Genomic DNA, 10,139 nt, shown 5'->3' with positions numbered 1-10,139 from the left:
TGTGAAAGTTTATTTTTCACCTATTCCTGTGGAATTATTCATGAATCAGGCTTATTAAGGGACTGATGTCTATGAGTTAGCGTGTGGAAACCTGTTGGAATTCTGGCTGCGCGTGTAAGTGATATTTACAAGTATTTAGATATAGAGTGATATTCACATTGGCTGGGCTATCTCCTTCAATTTTCACACTGAATATGCAAAAGCTGGGTTTGGACAAAAAACAAAATACCTGTCAGATTTGGGTCAGGCTCAGTTTGCAAAGCATCAGGTATATCTTACTTTTAAGTCTATTTAAAACTTCTTTTCCACCTGGTATCACCCACAGACTTTCCCAAACAACCACTCGTTTCCCAGTTCCCCTACTCACCTATGGCGGACCTCTCCATGATGGACCCATTGTACGTTCTGGGGAACACTGGGATGTTGTCGTTGATGTCATTGACTTGGACAATAAACTCTCCAGTGTCCTCTATGAGCTTGTTGTTCCCGTCAAACATCTTGGCCACCAGATGGTACGAGCTCTTCTCCTCTCGGTCCAGGAGGCTGGTGACGTACAGGTCTCCTTTCGGATCCACGGTGAAGATGGTGTTCGCTCCTTCACCCTCTATCCTAAATCTCTTCACCTCCACTTTCTGGGTGGACTTCAGCTGTGAAAGAAGGGAAAAAAGAGTTGAGTTGATTTGTCTGGTATTCCAACATGAGGGAAGGAGTGTAGTGAAAGTTTAAAGATCAGTCTGGGTCGAGGAAGTGGAGCAGACTCACGCACAGCTTCCCACAGCGAGGTCAAGATGTTGAGCGTTAACTTACTTGTCCTATCTTGTAGGGAATGGGTGCAGGTTTTTCCTCCTCCACATAGAGCGAGTTCCAGATCCAGGCTCTCTTCACCCTGAACAGGACGGGATGCGTCTCCTTCTTCACGATTCCGACGAGGCCTTGTTTCTCTGTTTCCGCCACCGGAAGGTCAGAGACTTCCGCAATGGCGAGAGAGACGGATAAGGCCATCGTGGCCATGAGCCCCATGGTCCACAGCTGGAGCCAAGCCATCATCTGCGGCAGGGAAACGAGGGTGGCGGGGGGGGGGGGGGGGCTGGACAAGAAGGAGTGAATGAGGCGGGAGGAGGAAGAGGCAAGACGGGAATAAGAGATGTGGGGGGTGTAGCGAGGAAAATGAAGGGAGAGGAGAGAGAGAAGATCACATTAAAACCACTTATCAGCCGTGGACAGACCTCCTTCTCTGTGCCAGGGTGAGACTCAGAGTGAAGGCCAAGGACTCGCTGCCCCCCCACCACCCCCCCCCAGTCTGCTGCGGAGCTCGAGGTCTAGCTATCGTTGAGGACCAGGGCCGTTAAACCTTTTCAGCCTGGGACCCAAATGAAACATTTAGCCTCTCATCATGGGGCCTGTGCTGAAAGCGTATCGACACTGTGGTCGTATGGGGATCTATTAAACATAGGCCGGTGACCCAGTTCGGGTCCTGACCCACTGGGGCTGCACGAGAGAGAGAGAGAGAGAGAGAGAGAGAGAGAGAGAGACGGAGAGAGGAGCTGACATTAAAACCACTTAGGACGTCCGTCTTCATCAGACACCAGGAAGGTCGGTCTCCACACGGGGACTGTTTGACATTCTGAATATTTGATCAGTATTTTGTTTTGGTACAAATTGTGGAAAAGGGAGAAAGCACTTTGGGGCGTGGAGAAGTGACGGCTCTGTGGTTTATCCCCCCGTCTTGACTCAATCTGGGATAATGGCTCAGTTGTTTGGTTTTTACATGAATTTTATACTTAAATACGTTCGTGCTCTGACAGAACACATGAAAGGGAACGCAGCCTCCTCTGTGTTTCATTAAATCCGCTGCATTTGCACAACAAGGGGCGGCAACACAGTGAACTCGCTCCACAACAAACACCAGAATCTGGATCGACTTTTTGTCGTGACATTACACAACGTGCTCTGCTTAAAAAACAAAAAAAAACACAAAACGAGAGCACACATTCCTGATAAATTGCTTCATAAGACGAACAAAGTGATTTCCACTGTTTCAGCTCCAGATCATTGAAATGTAGGACACGACGATTTGTAGAACACGAGTTGTAAAAAACCACTTTCTGTGTTTTGGCCTCAGATCAGAGTAAAACCTATAACAGAGTGGATTTATTCCCAAAGTGTGGATTGCACTGCAGCACAGACATTCTTCTTCTGAGGCAGCGCTGTTCTCCATCATGTGGAGAACGGGGGGGGGGGGGGAGTGGAACATTCTATTTGCTTTGTGAGGATGAAACGTTGATCATAAACAAAGCCAAACTAATACAGATTAAAGTTTGACTGAACGATGGAGCAATGGGACAATTCTCTAGAACCGAGTTCCCCCCCCAGGCACACGACTATCAGGAAGACATTCCATCGTGGTTTTACACCAGTTCCCAAAACACGACACACGTCTCATGAGAGTAACAGGAAGTCCTCCTCTGGGGACCATGATCAGTGCTCAATGTTTGAGCCAAATCCATAATTTTAGCTTAGAAATGTTTAACTGTATTAAAGTCTGACCTGCTGGTGATGCTATGGAGAACATGTGGGATTCTGGGGGAAATTAATATCTGTAGAAAATGTCATGTTACTCAATCCTGTGGTTGAAATATTACAGTCTGGATTAAAGTCCAAGCCTCGACTGACTGGAGCTTAATATTTAATACATATCACAATAATAATAACAAGATTTTTTGTCTTCATTTTTGTATTTGAATTTGAGACGTCCATATCTAGATATCTAATCTAAGAAAGCATAACCAAATTAACAAACACTTAATCTCAAAGTGTGAATTTGGTGGAATCTGATTTTTGGTTTGTGGATCTGATCTGAAAGTTTCTCTGTGTTGCATCAGCTCTTTCTGCCTCAAAGCCATTTTAAAAACATTTAACCAAAAGTAAAAATGTATAAAAGACACAAACACCAGCTCTTTAGTAAACTTGGAGCCCACTCTTTCCTTCCATCTCTCCCTGCCCCCCCTCCCCCCCTCCTCCCTCCCTCCCTGTCTCCCCCCCACTATCTAATAAAGCAGAAATGCCAGGGAACTAATCTTCAAAACATTTGAGTCTATATGTGCTCTGTACTCCGGCAGATATCTCCGTCCCGGTGGACAGATTACTGCATCTTATTGTCTCTCAGCCATTAGCGGCGGGGAGGGAGAAAGAGAGATTATGATGAGGGGATTATGCCGACACAAAGTCGTCCCCCCTCTAATGGCCTAATCTGGTATTGTGCTGCCCTGCGCTGACCTCTTCACACGGCTCCCCACAAACCAGCTCCAACAAACACTCTACTGTGGTTTTCAGTCCTTTAGTTCTCATCCTTTTGTTTTGTGGTTTGATTTTTTCCCTCTTGTGTTTTTTTTTTTGTCGTTGTTGTTTCATTTCCTTTCAGGGGTAAATTAATTAAACACAAGTGCATCTTCTTTTATTGAAATTTACTGCTATGCTATAGCCAATAACCATCTGCTGCTCTGGTTCCCATCAAACTGGAAATAAACAAAAAGCAATCACGCTGACATTAAAATTTAATACCAAAGAGAAATGATTTTTCAAACCTTCTCTCACTATCCTCTGTGTTTTAGAGTTTTATTAGTTTGAAGCATCACTTAAGGTGTCAATTGATTTGACTTGATGCATTGATGTAATTTAATGTTTGCGTTGCAGCGTCTGAGCTCTGATTCAATCACTTGCCCCAAATTCTTTGAGTGGATTAATTTTTCCTCTCCTAAATCCTGTTTGTGAAGTTTGACCCACACAGATAACAAGAGGAGGTCCTATTGTGTGTAATTATGTGATATTATTTGACTTAACTTTAGGAAAGATGAGTGGGACTTGTTTTATTTCCCATCCTCCATGCATCCCAAATAAAGTGTTACCTAATAGTTGTCTATTCTATTAATTTCATTGAAATAAAATTGTCTCAGGTGTCCGATATATCACTCACTCCAATATATCTTTCTTTAATTTGTGTTACCAGTTGTTTGTCATGACTGGACAGCAGCACCTCAGGGGCCAATCAGATTTCCCCCTGGATCCGCCCCTGAGAGTTTTTTTCCTCTCCTGTACTTCACAGTGAAACACAGCTTCTGTTTGACACCAGTCATATTTCCTGTCTATGTCCTGAATGTCTCCTGACCGTGTCCTCACTGTGTCCTGACTGTGTCCTGACTGTGTCCTGACTGTGTCCTCATTGTGTCCTCACTGTGTCTTCACTGTGTCCTCACTGTGTCCTCATTGTGTCCTCATTGTGTCCTCACTGTGTCTTCACTGTGTCCTCACTGTGTCCTCATTGTGTCCTCATTGTGTCCTCACTGTGTCCTCACTGTGTCCTCACTGTGTCCTCATTGTGTCCTCATTGTGTCCTCACTGTGTCTTCACTGTGTCCTGACTGTGTCCTCACTGTGTCCTCACTGTGTCCTCACTGTGTCCTCACTGTGTCCTTCTCATCACCCTGTTTCAGGGTCAGTCGTATCCTTCCTCTCAACAACCTCTAGACAAACAGAGTTATCTCCTCAGAGCTGAACACAAACGTTCTCACGCAGCAGCAGCTTCACAAAACTATAGAAGACATTAACACTTAGAAGACTGACAAGGAATAAAACTAAACAAGCCGAGTCTGTCTGAAGCACAACTGAAGCTGTTTAACACACTGAGACTTAGTGCTATTAACAAGTCGACCAGTGCTACTGGCCATGAACCAGTCACTCAGTTCATCAACAGGTTAAATTAAACGAGTCGATCACTGTCATTGGTTTGCTGTCTTCAGTCGGACATGTTCCTCTGATCAAACTGTGCAACACACAAGAGTATAAATCATTCCAACTTAATTAAAAACTGTTCTGTGGAGAGCTGAGATCAGATTTGAGGGAATTAGAAGTTCCTGTTGGCAGTAAAATTCAAGATTGCCTCAATAACATTGATTTATGTTAAATAACATGTTTAACCCAGAACCATTAGAACTTTGTAATGGCTGTTTCATGTTTTGGGGGTTTTATCCATTGTGGGATATTACAGAATTTTATAATATACAATCATCAATATATGACCAAGTGCATGATGTGAAAACAACCCTGAATTAAGACAAATTAATAAAAAGCCTCAGATGTAGTTGTATTCAATATGTATTCATGTGGAATATTACAGTCACTATAATGTGTTTCAAAGTTATGGGACGTTCTTAATTGTGAGACAACAATGTGTCACCTGTCACATGCCACCTGTTGTGTGACTGTACGTGTCCTGTACAGTAATGTGTTATTCACACTTATCATAATCTCGATTCGTCACTCAAGAGGGGGGACATTTTCCCAAAAAGGGCATTTTTTTTAAATGGCGTTTCCTCCTTCAAGGTCCAGCGTCTCTCCCCCCCCCCCCCCCCCCCCCCCCCCCCCCCCCCCTTTTATCAGCAACAGGAAGTGTGTACACAATGTCTTCTGGGGTCAGTTAATGAGGACGCATCATTAGTGAGTGGACACACCCTTCCTGGTATTCAGTCCTGTTTCTGCTTCTGTTCCCGAGTCTCAGGTTTTGATGTGAGCCTGCGTCACTCTGTCTGTCTGTCCCCCTCTCTCTCTCTCTCTCTCTCTCTCTCTCTCTCTCTCTCCGTCCACTCGCTCCTTCTTGACTTTGTCTCCTGTCCGTTGTCTCCGTCTTTTCAGCTCAACTCAAACTCCACTTTCTCCCTCGTTCAATCTCTCAAGGTGAAAACTGCATCTTGTTTTTTTTTCCACAAAGTCTATTTCTGTCTCCTGTGGATCAGAACGGCTTTTTTCCTTTTCTCACCTTCTCTTCTTTTTCATCCCCCTTTCACTCTCTCCACTTCACCTTTCAAAAGCAGATTGAACACCTTGTACGAAGGTGAGAAGGATAAACACATTTATAAACCCTGTTCACTTTAACTTGTGTACTTTTTAAATCTTTTTAATTAGTATAGGTCATCAAATGATGTGTGGGAAGTGACAGGATAAGAAGTAAATTAACTTAAATGTTGTTTTAAATAAGATTATATATAATTTTTGTTTGCACTGAGAGCTCCTTTCAGAAAGTATTCATCACACACAGGATTATACCGAGTTATTTACGACACAATTTATCAGAGGAGTCTTTCCGAGGTGTGAAGAAATAAATAACAGGCAGAGAATATCTGTAATTACATCTGTACGTTGTCCACGGGCAGAGAGAAGCCGAGCAGCAGACACAGACACGCAGATACAGTTGTCATTCTCCGGGATGTTGTGAGACTGGCAGACAGGTCTGACCTAGTTTGCCATGAACCAAAGGCTAAAGCTCAGAAACGAAGTCAACAAGCCTTCAGAATCCTGGCGGCTGCTGAAGGGTCAGTGAAGTTTGCCCGAAAAGTCTTTGTTGCGAGTTGTAAAGACATCAGTGAAAATTCCCCCCGTGACGAAATCCGTCTCTGCTTCATTCCTCCTGTGTCCGAGTGTCTGGACGTCGTGCATCACATCCTGACGTCTCATGGTGGACGTGTCCTCCTCTTTCTTTAATTATTTAAACCACGGACAGGACTATTTATTTGAATAACGAGATCTCAATGAGGGTCAGACAGTGACTCACGTCTCCTCCCCGGCAACAAAATAAAGTGAATTTGTGATTAGAGGATGAATCTAGTTCCAGACCGACACCTCCAGTGTTTCAGTAAATATTAGAGACGTGGTCTTTATGTGTCAGAGCCAAAGAAACGGCTTCAATCCTTAACTGACTGATGAATATGTACTTTAGAGAGAAACTGATATAACTGATAACTGATATTGGCAGCACAGTGAGTAACATGGCAACTCCTTTGTGTTATACTTTGATAACAAGGTGTACTTTTACTTTCTTTTTGCACAAACTCAAAGATGATGTGTCATTTGGTGAGACTGTGGTTGGAGGAAGATGCTGATGTTCCATGGAAATGTTGTCTAATGATAAAGAAAGTGAGAGAATTACTTGATCCCCCCCTTTTATCTGGATCTGCACCAAAATGCAATGGGACTCATTCTTCTGCTGAGTTTCGTAAATCATCCATAATTTGCAGTTTTGCTTAAAAACCAACCAATCAACAGATAAACAGACACGAGTGAAAACGTGCAGATAACTCATCTTCATATTCACTTTTTTCCAGAGTATAATCCTCACAGGTCTTGTTGGTTATGTTAAAAGCAAAGCACACTATGATGAGGCTTAAATATCCTAAAATCTAAAATCACAACTCATGCATGCTCCCCAGAGGATGAACTCTTTGGACTCTCTCTTTTGTCTTTCAAGTGAAACTCCTTCACTCTCAGACCAAAATGTCAAATGTCAAGTTCAAAACAACGTCAGCTTTGTTTGGAGATCCCTACAAGCCGGCTGGGTGTGAAGTCAAGGTCCCCTGAGGAAGAACCGTGTTAAACTTCATGATAACATGACCTTTTTCCTCTCCGATAATTTTGAGCACAGGCCTGCTGCATAATGGAACAGCCAGACTGACGTGACATTTGCTCTGATATCCCCTGAGGCCGAACCTGTTTAAATGAGAGGATTCTGTGGATCGAACCAATCCGAGGTTCAGATGTGTGATTTGTCCTCGTTACTTTCAGGATGTGCAACAGGAGCAGGATCATGACTGTGGTGATCAGCCCCTGTGAGCCCGGCACGATCTCTAAATCTCTCCCAACAATTTAGTGGACTTTACTATTTAACTCTACTTACCCTCAATTCACAGTTTGTTTTATTTGTGTACGTGGGAAGTGATCCCACGGCCTCGGAGTCGTGAGGCGGCCGAATAGCGTGGTCGAGATTAAAACAGGTTTAATCACAGAGCAGCTTCTCACAATCTGCCAGCAAGTCACACTAGCAACCGCTCCTCGTCACGCACACACTCACACACTCACACACACACACACACACACAGACACACACTCGGTGTCCTCGCTAACACTCTGTCATGTCCCAGAGTGAGATCACGCTCTGATTGGTGATCAAGCGCTTTTCAGTTAATTCTATTTTCCTTCACAATCAGACGAATCAGATTTGATCACAGCGAGCCGGGTATGAATGATGTCGGCTGGCTCTGGAAGCGACAGTAATGACCCACAGTCATCTGAAAATCATTTAAAGCTTGTTATCCTCATTGGTTCTGGCTCGGCTGACAGGGCCCATCTGTGCTCGAGGCACAATGTCAAACTAAATGGAATCAAATTGTAAAGAAAAAGCCCTAAAAATGGAAAACATACATTTTATTTCCTCCATAAAAATGACTGATCACATGGACGGACTCTTAAAATAACTTGAAAATCAAGGGTCCTTTGTTGAGGCCTCCTTTTACAAAGACACACTGCAACTGCAGGACGTGCTGATTGGTTCTCGTTAATGAATAAACGTTCAAATTGTCCAAATGACTGGTTTACAGCGATCAATACATCCCCCCTTTAAGTGTTTCATCTTAATCCTTCAATCTATCATCTTATTCAGCATCCACAAAGATCTGAATGTGAAAACGGATTTTACAAAGCACGTATGGAAAAATGTAAAGTTGTTCAAACACATATTAATGTGAAGATGTGGTAGAAACACAGAATACAGGTCACCCACTGAAAATAAAAATGGTAACTGGGTCTTTCAGTAGTAATCAGAGACTTCAGCCGAGCTAACATCGCCACAGCTGGACAGCCTGTCAACCACTCTGACATGTATCTGAATGAACGAACGGCTGTAATCGTGTGTGTGTGTGTGTGTGTGTGTCTGTGTGTGTGTCTGTGTGTGTGTGTGTGAGACAGGGAGGGAGGGAGGGAGGGTGAAGTCTCCCAGATGGCACCCAGAGGATTTTCCCTGACAGTTCCCTCTCCAGGAATTAGACCACTGGGTTTAGTTGCATCAACGGCTTTTCGACGTAACAACCAAATCAAATCACCTCTGTCCCTCGAGGCCACGGATCAAGATCCACAGAGGAAATCCACCTCCGCTGAGAAAACTGTTCTGAAGAGCACGCGCTCGGCAAATCGTCACAAACACGAGCTCAAGCGGCAAAATGCATCGGAAAGAAGATGAATAACCTGAAGTCTCTACAGTAAATGCTCTTTAGAAACACACAGATCTTATTCCTAATTGTAAATCAATCAGGAACTATTAAATGTTCAACTTGACATCTATTTGACAACCACAATAATATGGAAACCTCTTGAAAACCCTTAATTTTTTTTTTCTCCCACTCCCCGTCCAGAGATCATCCTGCATCGTCCTAATGGCCGCAGCCGTCTGTCTTCAGGAATGACAGTCTGGCCTCTGGGGGGGGGCAGCAGCAGCAGCAGCAGCTCAATTACAGCATTCAGATCTACACCGAGCTGTCGGACATCATCGGCACAGCATATGTGAAAAGTGACAGCTTGTCCTTTAAGGGTTTTTCACCATCATCTCAGGTTATTTACGCAGCTTCTCCGAGACGGTTTGACCGGTATTCATGAGCGTCTCAGCCCCGGAGGGACTGGGAGACCGGCCCGGGGGGGGGTTTCTAAGCAGATCTGGGTTACGTATTCGGCACTCAGAAGGAATGATGTGAGACGTGTGGTTGAACAGACTCGTTATCTACCCATAAAACACCTGTGCACTCGAAGAGAAAAACAGAAAACTCACCAGGGAGAAGAGTCCAAACCAGCCGAGGATCGAACCTTTGCTTTGGTACGAAGAACCGAATCCCCACAGGTGTTCCCTCGCTCAGTCAAACTGTACTTGGCAGGCTCGGGTGTGAATTAGTGGCTTGTGGTCTGACCACAGCAGGGGGTCAAACCACCGACTGACGCCCGTACTTCCCTCTGCTCTTCGTCAGATGAAGACGTGACCACAGCAGGTGACGTTGGACGAGCAGGGATTTCTCTCTCCCCTCGGGTTTCTGTAGAAAATCCTTTGTTGAGGTGATAAAGTCGGTGATGAGCTCGGATCAGATGTTTCCTCTTGAATATCCCAGAGCGGCAGACTCTTGGGAGAGTCGATGAAATGTGGGAACAGAAGCAGGTAGTGCTCTAATCCTTTGAATAGAGGTTAAACTCTAATCCTTCCAACTGAGTTTACCCAAAAATGTCTGTATGCCTCGAGACTATTCCCTCAGGTGAGAGAGTCCAACAGGTCTTTTC

The 10,139-nt window shown here is 44.3% G+C and overlaps 1 protein-coding gene across 1 annotated transcript in view; it reads right to left on the bottom strand.

The window, feature by feature from the left end:
- The window catches only part of bean1 (brain expressed, associated with NEDD4, 1), a 17,266-nt gene extending 7,482 nt beyond the window's left edge, over positions 1–9,784 (bottom strand). The window contains exons 1-3 of the mRNA XM_053435852.1: positions 9,643–9,784; positions 808–1,047; positions 368–647 (exon numbers count right to left, since the gene is read on the bottom strand). Of these exons, the coding sequence (XP_053291827.1) occupies positions 368–647; positions 808–1,047 (520 nt within the window). The 5' untranslated portion in view covers positions 9,643–9,784. The remainder of the gene's footprint in view (positions 1–367; positions 648–807; positions 1,048–9,642) is intronic.
- Positions 9,785–10,139: the final 355 nt, after the last annotated feature.

This window comes from Pleuronectes platessa, chromosome 12 (assembly GCF_947347685.1).
Source record: "Pleuronectes platessa chromosome 12, fPlePla1.1, whole genome shotgun sequence".
In the NCBI taxonomy this organism is placed as follows: domain Eukaryota; kingdom Metazoa; phylum Chordata; class Actinopteri; order Pleuronectiformes; family Pleuronectidae; genus Pleuronectes; species Pleuronectes platessa.
This window is presented reverse-complemented; position numbering and strand designations above follow the sequence as displayed.